Source organism: Notolepis coatsorum (genome assembly GCF_963971535.1).
Source record: "Notolepis coatsorum genome assembly, chromosome: 17".
Lineage (NCBI taxonomy): Eukaryota > Metazoa > Chordata > Actinopteri > Aulopiformes > Paralepididae > Notolepis > Notolepis coatsorum.
The window spans coordinates 94,970,846-94,997,026 of NC_140181.1; the positions used below are offsets into that span (position 1 = coordinate 94,970,846).

Below are 26,181 nucleotides of genomic sequence, written 5' to 3' on the forward strand. Positions count from 1 at the left end.
CTTGTGCTCATTTTTCATTCACTACCTTTGGATTCCTTAGAAGGTATAGCTGCACTATTGCCCTAAGGCCTCTGCAGGCTCTGAAAGGCATGATGTCATGATTATAATGTAAACAACAGTATGTAATGCATGAGAGGGGCCTCAGCCTATAGCGCTCCTTGTGGTGTTAGCTTAGCTCCTTGTGTTTGGGGGAGGAGGAGAGTGAGGAAGGGGGGGGGTCACAGTGCGTCCTGCGGCCCCTTAAAGCCCCGTGACGTACATCTCCATGCCGTCGTTGAATGTAAAGATGGTGGTGGTGCTGGAGTTGGCCGAGCCCTGCTTCAGATCCCCGATGCTCTCGTACAGGTTCTCCCCGGGCAGCAGCAGGGCCTTGGCGGGCAGGTGCTGCAGCTTGGGGGTCTGCTGCGTGGGCGGCGGCGGGGGGGGCTGCTGCTGCTGCAGGGGCTGCTGGGGCTTCTTCCTCCGGGGCCGCAGGGTGGCGCACGTGTTGGGGGGCCTCTCCCGCTTCCAGCCTCCTCCTCCACCCTCCCCCATGTTCTCGTAGCTCGGGTCGCACTGCTCCTCCGTCCCGATGGACTCGTAGCAGTGGTCGTCGAGAAGGGCCGTCCCCCCGAGCGCTTTGCCCTCCTGAGGGGCCCACGTCTGGGGCTTGACCACCACGCTGAAACCCCCGTCGCGGTCGCGGTCCCGGTCGCCGCGCCCCAAGGTCCGGAAGCCCGGGTTGGCCGGGGGAGAACTCGGCACGGCTCTCTTCTTCTTTCCCGGTTTACACACCTTAGAGTACATCTCCGCGACCTGCGGTCAAACAGAGACAACGTCACTCAGCGCGGGGATGTCTCCGCGACCTGCGGTCAAACAGAGACAACGTCACTCAGCGCGGGGATGTCTGTAAACAGGCAAAGTAAACTGCACACACATGCACACGTAGACACACATGCTGCATGCACACGTAGACACACATGCTGCATGCACACGTAGACACACATGCTGCATGCACACGTAGACACACATGCTGCATGCACACGTAGACACACATGCTGCATGCACACGTAGACAGACATGCTGCATGCACACGTAGACAGACATGCTGCATGCACACGTAGACACACATGCTGCATGCACACGTAGACAGACATGCTGCATGCACACGTAGACACACATGCTGCATGCACACGTAGACACACATGCTGCATGCACACTAGACACACACGCATGCAACACATAGACACACACGCATGCACACAGACACACACGCATGCACACGTAGACACACATGCATGCACACATAGACACACACGCATGCACACGTATAGACAGACATGCTGCATGCACATGTAGACAGACACGCTGCGTGCACCAGGCATAGACACACACGCATGCACACGTAGACACACATGCTGCATGCACTAGGCATAGACACACACGCTGTGTGCACCAGACACGTGCTCTGTCTCACCGCAGCGGCAGAAGGCTGGATGTTCTCAATAGTGTGAGGGCCCAGCGGGCCTAGAGGTTTGTTTTGGAGCATGATGATGTCAGCATCTTCCGGAGGCTTCCAGATGTACTGCTCCCCGTTGCCCATGAACACTGCCTCCTGACGACAGATCAACCAATCACACGAGAGGTAGGAATTGATCATCATTGCGTTCAATAACTTACACATACATAGTACAAGTCCAGTCTTGTATTATAAAACCCAGAGACCTGAGGCTGGTCTAGGGTCAGTTGGGGATGGACTGAGTCAGCCATTATTTTTTTTAAACTTAAGTTTTTATTTTCATTTTTTCAACAACATACATAGACAATACATTTCCACATACAAAATTATAAAGACTCATCAACAAGAAATAAAAATAAAACAGATATACAAAAATACAAAAATTAGAAAAGAAAAAGTGTGGCATGGGTCCTTTGGTCCATTCTATATTTGCATCCTTTATTTACATTTTTCATCATTTCCTTGTATCCTTTTCAATCCCCTGTGATGTCGTTCCTTCCCCTCCTATATTCTTCCCACTTTTCCCATTTCAATTCAAACTTCTCTTCTTGCAGCCTCAGCAGATGTGTGATTCTCTCCATTTCCTGTATCCCCTCTACTATCTCTATCCATTGGTCCTTCGTCGGCACTTCTACCCTGTACCACAGTTTAGTTAAAGCTTTTTTGGCTGCCACTATTAGTATCTTAATCAAGTATTTGTCTTCCCCTTGGATTCCTTCCTGTGATAGGTTCCCCAGATACAACACTTGGCCTTCCTGGGGTATTTCGTATCCTATTATTTCATTTATTATCTCTCCTATCTCTTTCCAGTAGTGCCTTATTTTCTGACATCTCCAGAATATGTGTGTGTGGTTCGCTATTTCTTGTCCACACTCCCTCCAACATAGTTTCTTTGCTGGTGTGTAATTGCCCTGTATTTCTGGTGTTATAAAGAATCTAATTATGTTTTTCCACCCAAACCCCCTCCATATCCTTGATCCTGTGGTTGATTGTTGTGTCTTACATGTGTTATACCATTCCTCCTCTGTTATCTCTATTTCTAACTCTTTCTCCCACTTTTCTTTTATATACAATGTTGTATTTCCCTTACTGTCCATTATTTCCTGATATAGTGCTGATATCACCCTTCCCTTCCTTCCTTCGTATGATTTTACCATTATCTTAATTACCCCATTCTGTTCTTTGTCTCTGTCTTGCTTTATTTCCTTGTTATAGTAGTCTCTAATCTGTAAATATCTAAAGTGGTCCCTATTCTCTAGTCCGAATCTTTCTTTCAATTTTTGTAGAGTCTGCATTTCCCCTCCTTCTATCATTGTACATATTGCTGTTATCCCCCCCCCCGTTCCCATCTTTTGAACCCATGTTCTTCTATCCCTGGTCTGAATTGTGTTATCCATCTCAGTATGTTGGATTATTTTTCTAGCTTGTATTTCTTTACTATTGTGTTCCATATGTTTATAGTGAATTTTGTAATTGGGTCTAGTAGTTGTTCCTGTCTTCTGAACAGTTCCCTATCTCCTATCAGTGCCTGCACTTTGAATCCCTCTCTTTTGGTTTCTATATCTTTCCATTTGGCTTCATAATTCACATTGCACCAGCATGCTACTGTTCTAAGCTGTGCTGCATAGTAATAGCTTTCTAAACTGGGTACCGCCATTCCTCCTTCTTCCTTTGGTCGTTGTAGAGTCACATATCTGATCCTTGGCCCCCCCCCCCCCCCCCCCCCCCCCCCAAATGAATCTTGATATCTGACTGTCCCATTCCCTGAATTGTTTTTGTGGTATTAATATAGGTAGAGACTGAAATAGGTATAGTAACCTTGGTAATATGTTCATCTTAATAATTTCGATCCTTGAGATGAAATCTAGGGGCATTACTGTCCATCTTTCTAGGTCTCTCTTGATTTTCTGATTGATCTGTGTATAGTTTGCATTGTATAACCCCTCCATCCCTCTTGTAATGTTCACCCCTAGGTACTTGATCCTGTCCATGTCCCATTTAATTTTGTATTTTTCTTTGATCTCTATCGTTGGCGTGTAGTTCAGTGCTAAAGTCTGTGTCTTCGTCACGTTGAGTATATATCCTGAGTAGTATCCATATTCTGTCAGTAAATCCATCAGTGTCGGAAAGCTTGTGTCTGGTTGTCTCATATACACTATCACGTCGTCTGCGAACAGTCCCAATTTATGTTCTGTTCCCCTTATCTCCACCCCTTTGATGTCTTTGGTCTGTCTAATTAGTTGAGCCAGTGGTTCGATGAATACATCGAAGAGCGTCAGCGAAAGACAACAACCCTGTCTGGTAGCTCTCTCTAGTTTAATCCGGTCCGTCAAACTACCATTTACCTTAATCCTAGCCGTCGGTTCTTGATATAATGCCCTAATTGTTTTCATAGCGTTTTTATCTAATCCAAATTTTATATATTATATCCAGCTTACACTGTCGAAAGCTTTTTCTGCATCTAGGCTAACTAATACTGCACTTCCTCCTTCCTTTTGTATCTCCTCTACCACCTGCACTGTCTTCCTTATGTTATCCTGTGTCTGTCTTCCTTTAATGAATCCGGTCTGGTCTTCGTCTATTATATCTGTCATAAATGTCTCAAATCTTTTGGATATTATTGATGTATACATCTTGTAATCTACATTAAGTATGGACACAGGTCTGAAACTGCTACACAGTTCTCTATCTTTCCCTTCTTTTGGAATTGTAGTAATTATGGCCTCTTTCCATGAAGGTGGTATTGTGCCTTTTTCCATTGTGTGTCTGAATGCTGCTTCTAATATGGGGCTCAGTTCCTGTCTAAATGTTTTGTAGAATTCCGAGGGGAACCCGTCGCTACCCGGTGACTTACTACTCTTTGCTTTACTGATCGCATTCCATACTTCCTGTTCTGTGATCTCTGCATTTAATATTTCGTTCTGTTCCTTCCCTATCGATGGTAGATCAAATAAAAAAAAAAAAATCTCTATCTCCTCTTCTCCTGCCGCTATCGGTTGTGTGTATAGTTTAGTTTCTTATAATATTCTTCAAATGTCTTCTCTATTTCAGCTGGTTCTCTCAGTATTTTGTTTGTGTTCATGTCCCTTATTGTGTGTATTGTGTTCAGTTTTGTTGTGTCCTGATTAGGGCTGGGCGATATGGCAAAAAATCATATTGCGATAACGATATGATAATGTTATCATATTTCTCGATATCGATAATTATCGAAATTGTTATAAGTAAAAAAAAAAGTTAAAGCAATTCTTTGTCGTTGCCGCCATCTTTAGTGTTACATCCCCTCACACTCCAGTTCTCAGGCTGCAGCTGGTTTAAAAGCGAAAGTAAACCGGCTTCTCTGCTGGCTGTGGCTCCAGGGGAGTTGAACAGTTCTGGCTCTGCTAGTTTATTTTCGATCTTTTGGCGATTTTTTGGTGGACAAACCACCGCACATGTGCACCGTGACTCGTGACTGGAGTCTAGCTCTGCTAGCACACATAGCCTACTGTGTACAGACGGTTTCAAACTGTATTTTAAATTAGAAAGCAAACAAAATAAATGGACAAGAGAAAAATAAATCTCAATTTGGTCTGTATTGTCATTTGGACAAGGAAAGCCATTACTTTAAGTTGCAGGCAAGAAAGACAAGTCTGTCCACTGTCTCTGGTTTTAAAACTGCCCTGTTGCAGGTCACAATTTTTTTTCTTCGATATATATATATTTTTTATATTCGATATCGATTATTAAAATATATTGCGATATTTATCGTTATCGTTATATCGCCCAGCCCTAGTCCTGATTCGTCTAGCTAAAAGTCTGGTCGCTCTCGGTCCCCCTTCATAGTATGTCTGCTTCATGTATCTAGCTTTCTTCTCTATTTCTGTCAGCAGCTCTTTGTTTATCTTTCCTCTAACTTCCTTTACCTCCCTAAGTGTCTTTTGGTTATTTGAGCTTTGGTGTTCTTTCTCTAATTCTTTTAGTTTCTTTATCAAGTTCTGGTATGTCTCTATTCTAGCCCTCTTGAGTAATGCCATCTTTGCTATACATTTTCCCCTTATTACTACCTTTAGTGCATCCCATAAAATGTTTGGGTCTACCTCTCCGTTATCATTTTCTTCTCTGTATCTAATTATGTCTTCCTTTACTTCATTAACCAAACCTTTGTTATTTAATAGTCCTACATTCAGTCTCCAAACAGTATTTCTCCGTCTACTTTTAAGATTCACTGTCAGATATATTGCGCTGTGGTCTGATATGTCCGTCACCATTCTTCTACCCTGTATCTGTCCCCTGTTGTCATGAGAAAATAGTCTATCCTTGAATATGTTGTGTGTGGAAGTGAATAATGTGTGTATTCTCTATCTAGTGTGTGCATTGCTCTCCATATGTCCATGATTCCTAATTCTGCCATTTGTATATTCATATATTTGCTAATGTTTGTCCTCCATTTCTTTGTGCTTGCCGTGTCTATGTCATAGTTCAGTACTACATTGAAATCCCCTGTACAGATCAGGACCCCCTCCCCTTCCAACGCTATGATATCAAAGATTGTTTCAAATAGATATTTCTCACTGTCTGGTGGAGCATACACATTCACTAGTGTTACCATTTGACCTTCCATTTCCCCCTTGACCATTACATACCTCCCCTCTTTATCCCTTATTTCCTTGATCATTTCAAACTTCACTGTGTTCTTAATTAGTATAGCTACTCCTCTTCTAAGGTTCTGTTTAAAATAACTATAGAACAGATTTACCCGAATCTCTTCAGCTTTTCATGTTCTTGTGATATTAGATGTGTTTCTTGTAAGAAGATGACCTGCGCCTCCTCTTTCTTAAGTTTCGTCATCACCTTACTCCTCTTGATCGGATTATTCATACCATTCACATTTAACGACATCATTTTTATACCCTTAACTTATGTCATATTTCTTTTCCAATTGTTTCCCGTTCTACCCATGTCACATAAAATAATATTTGTGGTTGTAGCCTCTGCTATCTCCATCTGACTTACATACATATAACCATAATAAACATTAACACTTGGAACTTCCATGGCAGTTGAGGGTCTCACTCGTACCCCTCTTTCCCCCGCTGGTGGGTGGGGAGTAGTGGCTCTCCTAGTGAGAGGGCTCCCCCTAGTGGCAAAGAAATGTGCACTATATATGTCCAACTCTTTCTGTGTGCGACCTGCTCCGAGCCCCCGGTCATAAGCTCTGCATTAGTCACTTTCATGTTCCTGTCTAATTGTGTTATGCGACATGTGTACTCCTGTGTTCCTTTCATGTCCGTCTCAATATATCTCTTGAATCCCCATGTCCTTTTGAAATCTGATTCCTCCTTCCTTCAGAGTTTTTTTTATCTGAACGTAGCTCCGACGCTTTACCGCCACCTCTGTTACATAATCATGGTCAAAAGTTACTCTCTGTCCCTCCACCTCCATCTTCTTCTGCCAGGCTGCTCTAAGAATGTTCTCCTTGACCTCGAGTTCCAAGAAATTTACTATAACTGCTCTCGGTGGCTTGTCCAACCGCGGCTTCGGCGCCAGTGTCCTGTGTGCTCTTTGAATCCCTGTCTTGTCGAGGTCTGTCATCTTCAATTCTCTTCGAATTAGGGTGTCTACAAATTTGATCATTGAGTCTCCTTCCATCCCCTCTTTCAGTCCCCATATTCGTATGTTGTTTCTCCTCGACCTCCCCTCCAAGTCCATTAACTTTTCTCTCAACATGTTCTGTTGTTTGAGCGTCACCTTTAGAATATCATGTATTTCTGTATTCCATTCTTCCGTTTCAGCCGTCCTTTCTTCCAACATCTTTATGTCTTTCTCTTGTTCCTGTATTTTTCCATCCATTGTCTCGAGTCCTTTATCCATTTCCCCTCTGAGCTCGTCCTGTCCCCTCTTCAACTCTTCCCTTAGTCCATCGATGTTGCTTTGTATATTCTGCGTGCTCGCCTGGTTAGCCATTGCGTTAGCTTGTATACTCGTTTTTAGCTCTTGATTAGTTGTCGCGTTATCCTGTTGGTTAGTCAATGCGCCAGCTTGTATGTTCTGCGTGTTGGTTTGTATGCTATTTTGTATAGCTTGGATAGCTTTTGCGTTAGCCTGTATGTCAGCCCGTAGTTCTTGTACACTGGCCATCATGGTCGCTTGCATCTTCGCTACCCAGGCGGGCTCCACGTTCTCCACGCCTCTGCCCACCTGTGTCATGCTCGCCTGAGTTATCTCTTCCGCCATTTCCTCATGTAGAGATATTTCCTCCAGTGTTTGTACGTCCTCCGGGGTCCTCTTTCTCTCGCTCTTTCTCGTGGTCATCCTTCCTTTTCTCTTATATCTTTGAATTATCACTTTTTATTTTGTTTTAGACAGTTTTAGACAGTTTTACTTCCTTCTTTCGATGTTGTTTGACCGGGAGCTCTTTCAATGGTCGACTACCCACACATCTCCAAACCGGAAGTCTGAGTCAGCCATTATTACCACAGGTCTTGGTAAGCATAGCTAAGTGGACGAGATTTTTTTTTTTTTTTGACATTTCAGAATTCACAAAATCTTGAGAAATAGAGTGTCAATTTTAACCAGATAATATCAAATTATTCTGGTACAAGTTTGATTACATTGAGTTCCATTTAGATCGGGTCCAATTTTCCTCTAGCTTTTTTCCTTCGATCTGTCTAGGAGAGGTCTCTTTTTTTTAAACGTTTTGGAAAGGGTCACATTTTTTGGACCTGTGAAAACCTCTAGTATAATATGCATGGCACACCATATCCAACACACACACACACACACACACACACACACACACACACACACACACACACACACACACACACACACACACACACACACACACACACACACACACACACACACACACACACACACACACACACACACACACAAAGAAACATGCATGTACATACACACACATAGATACACACACACACCATTTGTATGTGCACATTATATTCAATATGTCATACTTAGCAGTTTAAGTGTGTATTGACCAAATTACGCTTGCTCTATAAAAAACTATCGAAGACCGCATCTTCCCTGCGGTCTGATATCTGAGCCATGCCTACTCTTGCAGGACAATGCATTCACAGACACTGGACTGGTAAAAGATACATGTGTGTGAATGAAAACTGCAATTTAGAACCTTATTAGATTCAAGAGCACAAATTAACCCATTTCGAGGCGCAAAAATATGATATTGCACTAATGCATTTCAGAGGTTTGGAATAAAACTGTAGTCAATTATTTTCTAAATTAAATAAATGTATTAAAAAAATAATAATAATAATGATACATTTGAACCAAATTGCATAGATTTTCCCTGGAAGTTGGAGCTTGAGTCTGTAGGACCACGAGTCTCAGTTTCAGTGAGTTGCATCATCCATATGAGTTCGAGGGGAGGGGGGGGTATGTGAGCAGACTGCACACATATGCGGAGCCTGAACTGCGTGTTCAGTGTGAGAACTGAACCCGGGTCAACGGCGACCGCTGTGACCCCGCCAGGCCTCTCGCGGCGCGGCAAATGGAATCCCGCTGGTCACCTGGAGGGGATCAATGCACCTCCCCGAACACACACAGGCTGTCGGCCGCACCGCCCGCGCTGCCATATGGAGCCGAGGACACCGGCGAGAGCGGAGGACAGCCTCGTGACTAATATATCATAATAATGTAATAGATAAACGTGAGAGCGTTATCAGAGGTTAAGCGACGCCAGTGGCGCGTTTGAACAAACACTGTGGGTAAGTGGTAACTATTTGAAAGGCAATGAAAGACAACAGAATGCTTCTCAAACCTACATCTCAGACCCCTACGTTGATTTACATGTTTACATGACTAGACCGTGGACCCTGATTTTAACCCTTTCACTACCACACTACAGAAGGTTAACCTTTCACTACCACACTCAGTGGCGGCTCGCCACTAGGGGCGCTCGGGCGCCGCCCCCCCTCAGGCCCTACCCTGGTTATATGACAGAACAAGAAAAATAAGTTTTTAGTTTTTAGTTTTATAGCCCTATAAATAATATAAACATGTTTAAAATTAATAATATTTACTCATTTTAAGTATGTTTGTGTTTCCAATGCACAATATAACGTTATTATCGCAATTAAAAAACACTCGTTTTCCAAAGCAGGAAGTGACATCACGTTTTTTTTATTTTTTTTTATTTTTTCGTATTTCTCGGCCCGGGCTATACGCGCTCTGAGTGCGCGTCACAGTTTGATCGCTGTATCCGTCACAGCCAATCAGTGCATAACGCGTTGTGCGTTGAAATATGACTATTATGTTGGAATCCGGGCGCGATTTGAAGCGGTCTAGCCAGTAGCGTCAAGAATATCTGTAGCCGCATTTCGCGGAGACGCTCTCTGATTGGCCGACGCCAGTATTTTTTTCCGTAGCAGAATTTCACAGAGACAATCTTTGATTGGCCGAATCCAATTTCTAGGTTATTCCTAGGTTGGTCGGTGGAGATAGTTGTGTTGTTGTGAGAATGATGCAGGCAGCTGTTTGTCTTAGACGAGCGTACCGTGACTGCAAGTTCTTTAGACTGTTAAGCTTAGGCACTCTTTCAAAGTTGGTTAAGGTTAGAGTTTGTCTTAGAGCATGGCGATAGAACGCCAGGTAGTTTGCAGGCTGTTCGAGGCGGAAATGGACAAAGACACAGCTCTTCACTCACACAGCTTGTTGGCTAACAACAAGCTATATGGATGCGGAGGGACAACAATGGATGGACATCAACACAGGCTGGATGGACAATGCCATGGAGTGGATATACTTTATCAACAAGCCAACAACAAGGTAGATTAGCGATCTTAACTCTAGTTTAATACATGATACGTTGTCTACTGATGCCGCATAACGTTGTAACGTTACATCTACTGCTAGCTGTTAGCTCCGTTATCTTAGCTGGCCACTTTTATAATTACTTCATGGAAACAGAGTAACGTTAACGTTTAAACGCTATGTCGAGGTCATACAATACTACAGTCGACATAAGGTTAACGTTACCCCGTTTCCATGAAGTGTTTAAATAGCAGCAATCTTGTTGAAAATGTAACTTTACTAAAATGCTCTCTCTCTCTCTCTCGCTCTCTCTCTCTCACTCTCTCTCTCTCTCTCTCTCTCTCTCGCTCTCTCTCTCTCTCTCTCTCTAATTTCGCCGCATGTGGGACATAACCACTCAGACAATGAATGGTAACTTGTTTAAAATAACGAGCTTTACAAATGTGTTTATTATTGAATGGATCTGACATCATCTGAGAGCGAGAGAGAGAGAGAGCGAGAGAGAGAGAGAGAGCTGTGCGTGTTTGTGTTGGGCTTTTTTTTTTTTGGTATAGCGCCCCTAGTGGCGAAGTACCCACCGGCCGCCACTGACCACACTACAGACGGTTAACCGTCTGTGAAAGGGTTAACCTTCTGTATCGTCACAGTGAAAGGGTTAACCCTTTGGTAGTGTGGTAGTGAAAGGGTTAAGATGAATGAGGTTTTGTCCCATCTGAGAAGAGAACTGGATTTCCACGTGGGGGGGGGGGGGGGGGGGGGGGGTAATACCTATGATGAGCACAGTTAGAGCAGAGCTTGAGATAATTTTTTAAGCTGGAGTTCCTGGGTCAGGTGGTTGGGTATGAATGAATTACTGAAATAGTGCTGGAGTAATTGTTTAGGGAAATCTATCTCTAGAACACATTGCAGCAGACAGTCATGCGTTCTCTTACTGGGCTAATGTCGAGCGAATTTAATTATACTGAAATGTACTGAAATGTTCAAGCTACCCCACCATATGCAGTATATTCACCAGGCGATGCGTCAGCAAGCAACTGTTTGAGCTCATGCCTTCTGGCAGACGGTACTACCGCAGTCTCAGGTCCACATCCAAGAGAACACTGAACAGCTACTTCCACCGGGCAAACAGACTGCTGACGGATAGACTCTGAATGATCACATGAGCATATATACACACACAAAGGCACCTTAAGTGACTTTACATACCACACAAGCACGGAGAAGACCAGCTGCTGCAAACAGAGTGGAGGTAATATAATTATTACAAACGGTAACTGACTGTTTTGATTGACGATACGCATTAACCCTTTCACTACCACACTACATACGGTTGACCCTTTCAGTAGTGAAAGGATTAACCGTATGTAGTGTGGTAGTGAAAGGGTTAACCCGTTGTGTCGTGTGGCTGTGAAAGTGTATCTCAAGCTCTGCCCTATTTTCTTGATCCTCCAATCACAACTGTTGCATTCCAAAGTGTACTGTTTTCGCTTCTGTGTGCGGGTGCGTGTGAGGTGACGATCTGTTCTCACCATATCTTGAAAAGTAATGGCGGGATTGCCATGGATTTTGCTGTGCACGATCATGACCCCAGGATCTCTCCTCTATAGCGGATCCCCTGACCCGAAGATTTGCTGCAAACTCACTCAACCCCCGAAGACACCTATCGATGACTTTAGCACCACCATCAGGACAAACTGGGAAGATATATCTAAAAAGATAATGCACATTCATGACCCCTACAGGAGGACACCATGGCCTTTCCTCTAGTGCAGGGGTTCTCAAACTTTTTTATACCACAACCCCATTTTAATTTAGGATTTCTTTTGGCGACCCCACACTTAATGTTGCGTAATTTCAACGTGGAATTAAGGAATATCAAAATAAAAGCACACATTGTTGAACTTGATCGTGCATATTTATTCGAAAATGTAATTACAGCACTATATACACATTTATAAAACAAGGCATATTTAGCCTAAATATGTCGCCCCTCCTCGTCCGCGCGCCCCTCCTCGTCCACTCACATCCATCTGATCTCACCTACGGTTCCTGTCAGATTAGTTTCCTTCGGATCCCCAGCAGCAGCAGTGAATGCCTGCCTTGGCCTGGACACGTCAGGGCCCAGCAAGTGATATTGATTTCCTATCCTCCACATCTCAATGCTCCCCACCTCCCCTCTGCCCACAGAACTGATGTGGTCCAAGCCCTAAGCCCTTTATTCCGGAGAGCAAGCAAACAGAAGCTTGCCACACCAAATACTGCATGTCTGATGAAGGGTTTAACTCTTGGACACAGATAACCTCATAATAGTGTAACTGAAGCATTTATTTCCTGTATTGAGATTTGTTCGTATTCAATTCAGATAACGCATATTTATGGATGTATTTAAAAAGAAGATTTACCAGTGTCACCTCTCTGTATCTGGTAATATTGCCAGGAAGAATTTTGATTTGATACTTACATTTGGTAATTGTGCAGTCATGAAGATTTTTAGATGCTGTATATATATCACTCTATTAACTGTTTCTTTGTTAATTCAAGAAAGGCTTACCAAAGCCTGTCGGGCATTCGCAAAAGACTTCAGCCGAGGCAATATTGTAGGCAATACAGTTATAGGCCTAAGATTAGACTCCATAACATCGATGTCAAATCCTGATGTATGGCTCAGAGTGCTGCCGAGTGGTAAAAGGAGACACGGACCAGATCGATGCGTTCCTCAACAGGTGCCAGAGGAGAATCTGCTGCATCTTCTGGCACAACAGAATATCAAATAAGGAGCTGTACTGTAAAACCGGCTGCAGTAGTCTGGTCCTTGAAATGAAACGCCGGCGGCACTCAGAATTGACCAGGACAGACAGCCCAATCCCGCTCAATGTAAACAAAGTACTTATCGACCACAGGGAAAAGGGTACACATTGTATGTTATGTTATAGCCATAAAGTAATATATCAACGTATTTATGAAAATGTACAATATATACGTATTATAAATAAGTAATATTATATGTAATATATATATATATATATATTTACATAAATACATTATATTACATATTCAAATGATTTTACTTTTAACATTTTCAGAAAACATTTGAGCTCCTCTGCTAGGGAACAAACCCAGGATGCTCACATGAGAGGCTAGTGCCTTTACCTCAAGACTATTGAGACACACCTTTCTGATAGTTTCAAACCCTAACCCCAACCATAACCACACTGTTGCGTTAAACTAACCATAACCTTAACCCTAACCCCAACCATAACCACACTGTTGCGTTAAACTAACCATAACCTTAACCCTAACCCCAACCATAACCACACTGTTGCGTTAAACTAACCATAACCTTAACCCTAACCCCAACCATAACCACACTGTTGCCTTAAACTAACCATAACCTTAACCCTAACCCCAACCATAACCACACTGTTGCGTTAAACTAACCATAACCTTAACCCTAACCCCAACCATAACCACACTGTTGCCTTAAACTAACCATAACCTTAACCCTAACCCTAACCATAACCACACTGTTGCCTTAAACTAACCATAACCTTAACTCTCTAACCCTAACCATAATGACACTGTTGCCTTAAACTAACCATAACATTAACCCTAACCCTAACCCCAACCATAACCACACTGTTGCCTTAAACTAACCATAACCTTAACCCTAACCCTAACCATAACCGCACTGTTGCCTTAAACTAACCATAACCTTAACCCTTACCCTAACCATAACCGCACTGTTACCTTAAATTAACCATAACCATAACCCTAACCCCAACCATAACCACACTGTTGCCTTAAACTAACCATAACCTTAACCCTAACCCTAACCATAACCGCACTGTTACCTTAAATTAACCATAACCCTAACCCTAACCCTCATTTTCTATCTTAACCATAACCGTTAAACATTAAAACGAACCATCAACATAGTATTGCTGTGTTTGTATCAAGGTGGGTGGTTGGTTTAGTCTAGTGGTGAGCGCACACGCCCACGATCACAATCATCGTTAGTTCAACTCCCGGTCGTGCTGTTTGTTTTGGACTTTCGCCGATACGAAATGTAAATATATTACTCATACAATATGTTATGGCTATAACATAACATACAGTATGTACCTTTTTTCCTGTGGTCGATTAGTACTTTTTCTGATGAGACCGTGTTGGAACAGGATACCAAAGGTAACACTAAGATGGACACCACCTGGATGGCCAAAGAACACCTTGTGTAGACCAGTTGAAGGCGAGCTACGATAAATTAATCCTCCATGGGGCAAGAAGACAGAGAGAGTAGCTAAAGACATGGCTGAATGGCACAGAGAGTAGCTAAAGACCTGGCTAAATGGCACAGAGAGTAGCTAAAGAACTGGCTGAATGGCACAGAGAGTAGCTAAAGACCTGGCTGAATGGCACAGAGAGTAGCTAAAGACCTGGCTGAATGGCACAGAGAGTAGCCAAAAACCTGGCTGAATGGCACAGAGAGTAGTTAAAGACCTGGCTAAATGGCGTTGAATGGTCAAAGCCTTATTTCCCAATCGGGAAGAAGTGGACTAAGTAAGTAAGTCATTCTTGCATGGCCTTATTTTAATGATCTTTCTGCTCCAGATCATTAACACCATCATTAGGACGCCTAGTATAGTTTAGATACATTAAGAGTTAAAAATTGTAAATTGTATATTGAATAGTAGTGTATAGGAACCAGTTTCTCAGGAACTTAGCATGTCTTTTTTTACCATGCATAACTTGTGTCTTACCTATTTTATCTTTCTATGTTTCTTTTTTTCTATGCCTATTTTTATTATTGTATTTTGCACAATCAATGCGGGCATGACCACCCGCATTTCACTGTATGCCCTAGTATGTATGTGACAAATAAGCCTCTTGATTCTTGATTCTACCATTGAGCAGATTGCTAGTATTTATTTCAGCTGTATTAATGTGTATTTATTGAGTATATCTGATGTTCATCTATTCATGTTTGTATCCTATGTTAAGGACCCCCTCGAAAACGAGATAGCATATCTCAAGGGGTTTATCCTTCCAATAAAATTTCAAATGTTTTATTGTGTAGTGGTATTTATGCTAATTATGTTGATCCTTCTCACCCTCAAACGGCCTCAGTATGTCGTGTGTCTTTAGTTCTCATTCTCAGTCACACATCAAAGCGCTGAACATTGGCTCATTGGAATCACTGGAATAATACGGCCAGTGTTCGTCACTGCATTGTGATCAATGAACCCATGGTGATGTTCAAGTCTATACTGCAAACCGGAGATCCTACGTTTCAGTATCTCAATGAGCTCCTACACACACACACACACACACACACACACACACACACACACACACACACACACACACACACACACACACACACACACACACACACACACACACACACACACACACACACACACACACACACACACACACACACACACACACACACACACACACACACACACACACACACACACACACACACACACACACACACACACACACACACACACACACACACACACACACGCACGCACACACACGCACTTATATTTGCTAGCCATTAGAATTGTATGACTTCAATGACTAAAAGGATTTCTGATGCTGACTTCCTTCACTTCCTGAAACACTGCATCATCAAACCGCATCATCAGCACCCATAAGCTCCGCCTACCTTGGGGAAGGAGGGGTGGCCAAACGCTTCCGCGTTCCTGCGGGGCAGCTTGGTGCTGTGGGGGTGGTGCGGGGGAGGGGGCGCAGGGTGCGTGGGCGGGGCGTGGCGTGGGGGCGGCGCCGGCGGCTCGCCCATGTCCGTCCCGCTGTCCCTCTTCTGGGGGAGCGCCTTGTCGGCCTTCCGCAGCTTCCGCACGCAGGCGTACTCCGCCGTCTCCTGGGGGTGGTGGTGGTGCTGCTGCGGCGGGGTCATGACCTCGGGCTCGGGGAGGCCTCCTCCTTCCGCCCCGTCGCCATCCGGGTCCGGGGGCGCCGGCGTGTTGGCCGGGACGGCCGGGGGGGCCGGCGTGTCCGTCTGCCCGGCCCTGCCTACCATGGCGTAGAGAGTGGAGTCGTCAGTGCGCGTCGGGGAGGCCCGCCGGCCCACTTCAGAATAAGTGTGCTCCCCGGCCTCCCCGGTGCCAGAGGGGATCTGAGGGAGCTGTCTGCCTTTGAGAAGGAAGGGCCAGAGTTAGACCGGCGCGGCGGGGCGGCAGGCAGCTGGGAGAGCCGCGCTTTTAAAGACGCCTCTGCAGCGCACGGAGAGGCTGCTATTACCAGTGTAGAGGGTGTTTTAGAGGTCGTTTAAAGGTCACATATTATAATCCTTTTTGATTTAAGTTAATATAGGTCTCTGAGGTCCCCCCCCCCAAAAACATGTCTTTGAAGTTTTATTTAGCTGTGGAGTATTTAAGATACATTGTTCTTTCTTTGTTGGTTTTAATTGTATGAATAATAGTGCTGTTCTCGACTAAGCTGTTTTTGTGCCTGTAACTTTAGATACAAATGAGCTGCAGCTCCCGCACTCTGTGCTCATGGTGCTCATGGTGCGCCTGGCTTACTCAAATTCAGATCAAACTGTCAAAGTATGCATTGCATGTCAAATACGAGGTAAGATCCAGCGATTGTGTGTCCTGTTTCACGCCTAAAATGTTGTCGGAAAAACATATTGTAGATAACCGTGGTTTGTCCGTTTGGTGGGAAACGAGAATGTTTACTAGCAAGCCGCCATTTTGTTTTCACATGCACACGCACGTCGCAGTGTCCATGAGCCCCCGCTTGACATGTGACTGAGAGGCCATTTTCTCAAGTGGATCAATAAAGGAATACCTTATCTTATCTTAAATCTGAATGGCTTGATGAATCGCATGTTTTCAGACCTAGGCAGCCCAGACTGGATTGTCTTATTTCATAGTTTGTGTGTTAGTAGACCCATCAGAGACTAATATGTGACCTTTAAGGGGAAATCCACCATAAAACAGGACATCGCTGCTGTCGAGAGGAAACCTAGTATCTCCAAAAAGGTAAATTCTTCGGGAATTCAGAAAAAACACAACCTCGTTTTCATATTGACACTGATTTCAAAATCACCAAAATTGGAGATAGGAGGTTTTCACCAGACAGCAGTGATACGGTGCTACGCTATGATCTTAAAGGAACATGCCGACATTATGGGAAATTAAACAAATGAATGGATGCGGATACGGACCAGCTAGCCTAACTGTTGGTCAAAAATACCTCTCCCGGAGTTTTACGCTAGGCTAGTGGTCCATATCAGCTTTCCTTCATTTCCCAGACGCACAAAGAGGAGATTGGTATCTATCTGACTCTGGAGATAACATTTCCCATAATGTTGCCGTGTTCCTTTAAGAGAGCTTGAATCAATGTTTGCGAACACGAACAACTCTGAACACCAGAGAACCAGCAGGTAGTGGTGGCCTAAAGGGTAAAGAAGCCGGCATTGCAACACGGTCTCATTAGAAAATGTAAATAAGGGGGGCGCCCCAGTGGCGAACCACATAGCGCCCTCAGCCGCGGCACGGCCGACCCGGGTTCGATTCCCGAACCCGTCGCTATTTGCCGAATGTCTTCCCCCCACTCTGTCTCCCATTCCTCCTCTCTCTCTCTCTCTCTACTGGACTGCCCAGTAGAATAAAGCGATAAACGCTAAATAATAAATCTTAATTTTTTTTGTAAGTGAATAAAGTACTAATCCCGACCACAGGAAAAAAGGTACATAATGTACGTTATGTTATAGCCATGGGCACCTTTTTCCTCTGGTTGATAAGTGCTTTATTTACGTATTTTGAGCTAAATCGGGCTCCGGCATTGTGACCGGATTGTTCTCTGGTTCCATTCTCCAGACCAGTAGGGAAGTCTTGCCCCACAGTGGGGCTTCTCACTGGCCTACAGCAGACCTCGACATCTGGGCAGCACCCAGGTGTGAATGTGTTTGTGAGAAGAAGAAAAATAATCTTCAATGAAAGGTTCAAGAAAGAACCCATGGGTCTGGATCTGTGACCGATCTGTGACGTCATCGAGGGACAAAACCCCTGGACCTCCACTGGCAATGTGTTGTGTTGAAGTCTAACTTCATGGATGATTCATACTGATCATCTTGAGCTTTAACCCTTTCACCAGCACACTACAGAAGGGTGGTAATTGAAAGGGTTAATATCCAAATGAGCTTTGATTCGTTTTAGGCAAACAGGTACTGTATGTAATGTAATAAATCAAAAGAGCATTCTGTTTTGTGGCCTACATATCAACTGTCTCACTTTGCCACATGCAGGGATACGAATAATGTTCTATTCTTAAATGCCTCAGCTCCATAAACAGACTGTGTAACTTTATATTATTGAATAATTGTGTTTTTGAAAGATTGAACAAATTCTTTCTTTGAAACAAATAACGTTTATTGTCTCTCTCTCTCTCTCTCTCTCTCTCTCTCTCTCTCCAGACCACAGATTGTAGAGGGCATGAACTTGTTATCAAAGATCCTGCTCTCACTATAGCAATATAAAGTAGTACTTCCCAGAATGCCTTAGCTCACTGGACTACCACACACCCACACTGTAGTTTATTTTCAAAGCTTATATTTGGCCTTATATTGTCTGTAACCACCAAACATACTGAAAGGTGAACTGTTGCTGCCCATTTTCATGTAAAAAAACAAAATACAATATTCTATTTCCAAAAAGACATCTTTGACCTTATATCACCTGTATCATATGTGTCTGAAGATGTCTTTGATCTTATATCACCCGTATCCTATGTGTATAAGATGTCTTTGACCTTATATCACCTGTATCCTATGTGTCCAAGATATATTTGACCTTTTATCACCTGTATATGTGTCTAAGATGTGTTTGATCTTATAGCACCCATGGCCTATGTGTCTAAGCATACCTTTATCCACCAATTACCTTTAGAAAAGAGTTCCCTGATTCGTTTTGCAAGACAACTGCCACACCCAGCAGCTTTGTACAGCTTCATAATACTAACTAAACTGTCACTGACATTATCAAGTCCAAGACGTTCAGCCAAAGAATCTCTCACAGATCCAGGGTAGTTATTAGTCTATTAAATGTTCCAATCATAGACATGTCCAGTTCAAGGGTTAACTTGATTCTTATTGACAATAATGTTTTAATAATAATTGTTGCATAAATGCAGTCATGCCAATTAGGCATTATTGAATTGAACTGAAGAGAGAGAGAGAGACATTTTTTCCTCAACTATTCTTGTTTAAAATAAACATAATACATAATAATACATTATTCTGTAAAGTTATTACAATATACATCCAAAAGATTTTACCCACTTGATAATGTAACAACCACCAAATAATGTAATACGTTATTACATTATCAGGAAAAGGCTATTATTACATTATCCGTTCCAGATATAATTACTTTATCCAGCAAGTTATTACATTACCCAGTTTTTATTACATTTTAAAGTCCTTCTAAAGGGAAAAGTGATTACATTTTGAAAAGTTTTTACATTATCCAGCGTTACAAGGTATAAAAAATAAAAAGCGATTGATGCTCCTGTAAAAACTCACAGGTACTGACAGGTTCTGTCACACAGCGCACAGAGATTCTGTCTCTGGATGACATCATAAGATTCTTTTTAGAGCAGCTTTGAAAGAGTTGTTCATTTTCACAAACCAAGGATGAACCATCAACACCATCACAGGACCAGACACACGTGCTGATGTGAGATGACGCAACACCATCACAGGACCAGACACAGTGCTGATGTGAGATGACGCAACACCATCACAGGACCAGACACACATGCTGATGTGAGATGACGCAACACCATCACAGGACCAGACACACGTGCTGATGTGAGATGACGCAACACCATCACAGGACCAGACACACGTGCTGATGTGAGATGACGCAACACCATCACAGGACCAGACACAGTGCTGATGTGAGATGACGCAACACCATCACAGGACCAGACACATGTGCTGATGTGAGATGACGCAACACCATCACAGGACCAGACACACGTGCTGATGTGAGATGACGCAACACCATCACAGGACCAGACACATGTGCTGATGTGAGATGACGCAACACCATCACAGGACCAGACACATGTGCTGATGTGAGATGACGCAACACCATCACAGGACCAGACACATGTGCTGATGTGAGATGACGCAACACCATCACAGGACCAGACACATGTGCTGATGTGAGATGACGCAACACCATCACAGGACCAGACACATGTGCTGATGTGAGATGACGCAACACCATCACAGGACCAGACACATGTGCTGATGTGAGATGACGCAACACCATCACAGGACCAGACACATGTGCTGATGTGAGATGACGCAACACCATCACAGGACCAGACACATGTGCTGATGTGAGATGACGCAACACCATCACAGGACCAGACACATGTGCTGATGTGAGATGATGCCGCTGCGGCCAAATTCTGTTTTAGGGTGGATTTGTTTTCACCTCAGCCCTGTTACACCAGGGGACAGGTGTAAAGTACTTGAGTAATTGTACTTTGTTACAATACTTAAGTACTGTTTTGGGGGATTTGTACTTTACTCGAGTATTATTAGGTTTGTATACTTGTACTTTTACTCAATTACATTTCAGAGAAAAAAAACATACTTTTTAATCCTTACATTTAAAATGCAGACCTACAAAGTACAAAGTACAAATCTCGCAGGTCCAACTATTCGAATTTGTATATTTGTTTCTCTGGCCGAACTATAGTTAGCGTTATTAACGTTATTAATCCTGCGCCCACACTTTATTTAAAAACAGCCAATCAAATCCCCATCAATGGAAAATTAACCCGCCCATACCCATGCTCATTGGTCCTTGTGCAAGACTAGAAAGCGGGGATCTTTGATTAAGTACATTTAAAAGTTGAAACTTTTTTACTTTTACTCAAGTGTGTTTTTAGCGAGATACTCTGACTTTTACTTGAGTAAGATTTTGAGACGGTACCCATACTTTCACTTAAGTATAGTTTCTGGGTACTTTTTACACCCCTGTATTACACCTATATATAATGAAATAGAGTGTGAATATAAAATAATGAAGATGGGTATAAAAACTAAACAAAAACTAAGCATAATGCTGAACCTTTAGTTATAGAGAATATACTGGATTGACAAAAATTATAAAAATTACTTACATGAATGTAGATATGAAAAATCTGCCCAATCTACAGATTTGTCCAGTTCAAGGGTTAACTTGATTCTTATTGACAATAATGTTTTAATAATAATTGTTGCATAAATGCAGTCATGCCAATTAGGCATTATTGAATTGAACTGAACTGAACGAGAGAGAGAGAGAGAGAGAGAGAGACATTTTTTCCTCAACTATTCTTGTTTAAAATAAACATAATACATAATATTACATTATTCTGTAAAGTTATTACAATATACATCCAAAAGATTTTACCCACTTGATAATGTAACAACCACCAAATAATGTAATACGTTATTACATTATCAGGAAAAGGCTATTATTACATTATCCGTTCCAGATATAATTACTTTATCCAGCAAGTTATTACATTACCCAGTTTTTATTACATTTTAAAGTCCTTCTAAAGGGAAAAGTGATTACATTTTGAAAAGTTTTTACATTATCCAGCGTTACAAGGTATAAAAAATAAAAAGCGATTGATGCTCCTGTAAAAACTCACAGGTACTGACAGGTTCTGTCACACAGCGCACAGAGATTCTGTCTCTGGATGACATCATAAGATTCCTTTTAGAGCAGCTTTGAAAGAGTTGTTCATTTTCACAAACCAAGGATGAACCATCAACACCATCACAGGACCAGACACACGTGCTGATGTGAGATGACGCAACACCATCACAGGACCAGACACACGTGCTGATGTGAGATGACGCAACACCATCACAGGACCAGACACAGTGCTGATGTGAGATGACGCAACACCATCACAGGACCAGACACAGTGCTGATGTGAGATGACGCAACACCATCACAGGACCAGACACAGTGCTGATGTGAGATGACGCAACACCATCACAGGACCAGACACAGTGCTGATGTGAGATGACGCAACACCATCACAGGACCAGACACATGTGCTGATGTGAGATGACGCAACACCATCACAGGACCAGACACACGTGCTGATGTGAGATGACGCAACACCATCACAGGACCAGACACATGTGCTGATGTGAGATGATGCAACACCATCACAGGACCAGACACACGTGCTGATGTGAGATGATGCAACACCATCACAGGACCAGACACATTGTGCTGATGTGAGATGACGCAACACCATCACAGGACCAGACACACGTGCTGATGTGAGATGACGCAACACCATCACAGGACCAGACACACATGCTGATGTGAGATGATGCAACACCATCACAGGACCAGACACACGTGCTGATGTGAGATGACGCAACACCATCACAGGACCAGACACATGTGCTGATGTGAGATGACGCAACACCATCACAGGACCAGACACATGTGCTGATGTGAGATGACGCAACACCATCACAGGACCAGACACACGTGCTGATGTGAGATGATGCAACACCATCACAGGACCAGACACATGTGCTGATGTGAGATGACGCAACACCATCACAGGACCAGACACATGTGCTGATGTGAGATGACGCAACACCATCACAGGACCAGACACATGTGCTGATGTGAGATGACGCAACACCATCACAGGACCAGACACAGTGCTGATGTGAGATGACGCAACACCATCACAGGACCAGACACACGTGCTGATGTGAGATGATGCCGCTGCGGCCAAATTCTGTTTTAGGGTGGATTTTTTTTCACCTCAGCCCTGTTACACCAGGGGACAGGTGTAAAGTACTTGAGTAATTGTACTTTGTTACAATACTTAAGTACTGTTTTGGGGGATTTGTACTTTACTCGAGTATTATTAGGTTTGTATACTTGTACTTTTACTCAATTACATTTCAGAGAAAAAAAACATACTTTTTAATCCTTACATTTAAAATGCAGACCTACAAAGTACAAAGTACAAATCTCGCAGGTCCAACTATTCGAATTTGTATATTTGTTTCTCTGGCCGAACTATAGTTAGCGTTATTAACGTTATTAATCCTGCGCCCACACTTTATTTAAAAACAGCCAATCAAATCCCCATCAATGGAAAATTAACCCGCCCATACCCATGCTCATTGGTCCTTGTGCAAGACTAGAAAGCGGGGATCTTTGATTAAGTACATTTAAAAGTTGAAACTTTTTAACTTTTACTCAAGTGTGTTTTTAGCGAGATACTCTGACTTTTACTTGAGTAAGATTTTGAGACGGTACCCATACTTTCACTTAAGTATAGTTTCTGGGTACTTTTTACACCCCTGTATTACACCTATATATAATGAAATAGAGTGTGAATATAAAATAATGAAGATGGGTATAAAAACTAAACAAAAACTAAGCATAATGCTGAACCTTTAGTTATAGAGAATATACTGGATTGACAAAAATTATAAAAATTACTTACATGAATGTAGATATGGAAAATCTGCCCAATCTACAGATTTACCGGTTGTGGTATAGACTTACTTTTGAATCTTTTAAAACTGCAGTAGGCAACTTCAGGGAAATTAGCAAGAGTGAGTTTACCTGCCCAGCAGAAATAGAGCAAGCGCTGCATCCCTTCTCAAGCCCGTGCACACGCAGCAAAGGTTGTCCAGAGACTCCCAGAGGCGCCGGCATCTTTAAAAAAAAAACTCCACGCGTGTTTACACTTTAAATATGTTGTATATTGAATAACTATTTGCTTGGTTTGGTTTTTCCACCAAAAACGTTCAATAAACTACTGAACATGGCTTAGCAGCATCGCCACCGTGGCCCTCATTGAGAATGTGCGGATCTATGAAGCCCCAGATCTATGAACACCACCTTCCCCCCTCCCTCACGTCTTCCCCCCTCCCTCACGTCTTCCCCCAAGCTGGTTAACTCTCTCTTTTTCCACCTAAATGGTTCACCAGCGATTACTTTCACCCAAAACACAACGCTTCTTATCTCACACGATATTGTTATTACTAAGAGTTTCACAGAAGAAATAGATAGTTTTTGTGCACAGATCACTCGATGTATCAACTCATGATAGCAGTTTTTATGTTAGTTAGCGTATCCGAAAACTCACCGTCGCGTTCTTCCGTCAAAAAGTACACAATGTATAAAATACATGCCGATCAGAGGCAGGGAAATATTATAATATATAATATTTAATTACTCAGCACTACCGGAGCCTCTATAGGAGTCTGTGGGGAGCTTGTGCTGTGCACAGGCTTGAAAAGGGATGCATTCCTTCTGGATGATTGCATGTGGGAAAAACAAAATGTCTACAGATTTGTCAATTAAATCAACTAATCAATTAGTCAACAAGGTTCTATGGCTATTAGTCTACTAAGAACGTCTTTAGCCAATGACAGCCCTCTACACACTTTAGCGTGAGGTTCTAGAGTGGCACGAGTGACTCACTTTTGCCATTGCAGTTCATCTTGTTCATCTCAGTGTCCGATTTGCTGATGGACCGCAGCTTGGACTGCCTGAGTATACCCTGACAACACATATATACATGCAAGCACACAGACAGGGCACATAGAGACCACACACACACACACACACACACACACACACACACACACACACACACACACACACACACACACGGCAGATAAAAGACAAATGCACACACACACACATACACACACGCACACACACACACACACACACGCACACAAAGGGCACATAGAGGCCACACATACACACGCACACACACACATGTGCCAAGTTAAACACTAATTAACACTGAGGAGGTGTCCTCTGAATAAAACAATTCCCCACTGAATTAAATTAGCTTGAGCTGCCACTGTGTCAATAATACAAGACAACACAGGGCAGAGTAGAGGGCTTACCATGTCCCTGAGAATAATACAAGCGCAACACAGGGCAGAGTAGAGAGCTCTATTTACCATGTCTCTGAGAATAATACAAGCGCAACACAGGGCAGAGTAGAGAGCTCTATTTAACATGTCTCTGAGAATAATACAAGCGCAACACAGGGCAGAGTAGAAGGCTTACCATGTCCATGAGGCGTTGTTTGCTCCCCTCGCTGGAGACATTATGAGTCTTCCCCTTCCTATAGTGAACACAGTGACTGTTACAGCACAGGGGTTAGGTAGCAGCCATGTGTGTGTGCGTGCACCTGCAACGTTTGTACGGAAATGTCATAGTGGTGTGTGTGTGTGTGTGTGTGTGTGTGTGTGTGTGTGCACCTGCGGCGCTTCTATAGACATGTTTCAGTGATGTGTGTGTGTGTGTGTGTGTGTGTGTGTGTGTGTGTGTGTGTGTGTGTGTGTGTGTGTGTGTGTGCACCTGCAGCGTTTGTATGGAAATGTTTGTTGTAGTGATGTGTGTGTGTGTGCAGCATTTGGATCTGAGTCATTGTCTCGCTGCACACACGTGCATTTGAGTCATTGTGTTGCTGTGTGTGTGTGTGTGTGTGTGTGTGTGTGTGTGTGTGTGTGTGTGTGTGTGTGTGTGTGTGTGTGTGTGTGTGTGTGTGTGTGTGTGTGTGTGTGTGATCTCACCTCTGGCAGCCCACACAGAGCACCACGATGAGGATGGTGACGACGAAGGCCGAGGCGGCGGCAATAGCGCCCAGCAGGAGGACCTTGCTGTACGGAGGAGCAGTGAAGTTCAGCCCGTCCTGCATGGAGGCCATGTGGGGGCGCTGGCGCTCACTTGCTCTCACACACACACACGCACACACACGCACGCGCAACACGCACGCGCACACGCACACACGCTCACACCCGTAACACACACATGCACACGGGGAAGCGCCACTATCTCTCTGGG

At 43.3% G+C, this 26,181-nt stretch overlaps 1 protein-coding gene across 1 annotated transcript; it reads right to left on the reverse strand.

The window, feature by feature from the left end:
• Window positions 1-240: 240 nt before the first annotated feature.
• Window positions 241-26,044, reverse strand: LOC311243872 (uncharacterized protein; the record flags this gene model as incomplete). The annotated part of the gene is made up of 6 exons (XM_084333245.1): window positions 241-795; window positions 1,457-1,594; window positions 15,948-16,315; window positions 24,799-24,877; window positions 25,402-25,459; window positions 25,911-26,044. The coding sequence occupies 6 exons, from the start codon at window positions 26,042-26,044 to the stop codon at window positions 241-243; spliced, it is 1,332 nt and encodes a 443-aa protein (XP_084189371.1).
• Window positions 26,045-26,181: the final 137 nt, after the last annotated feature.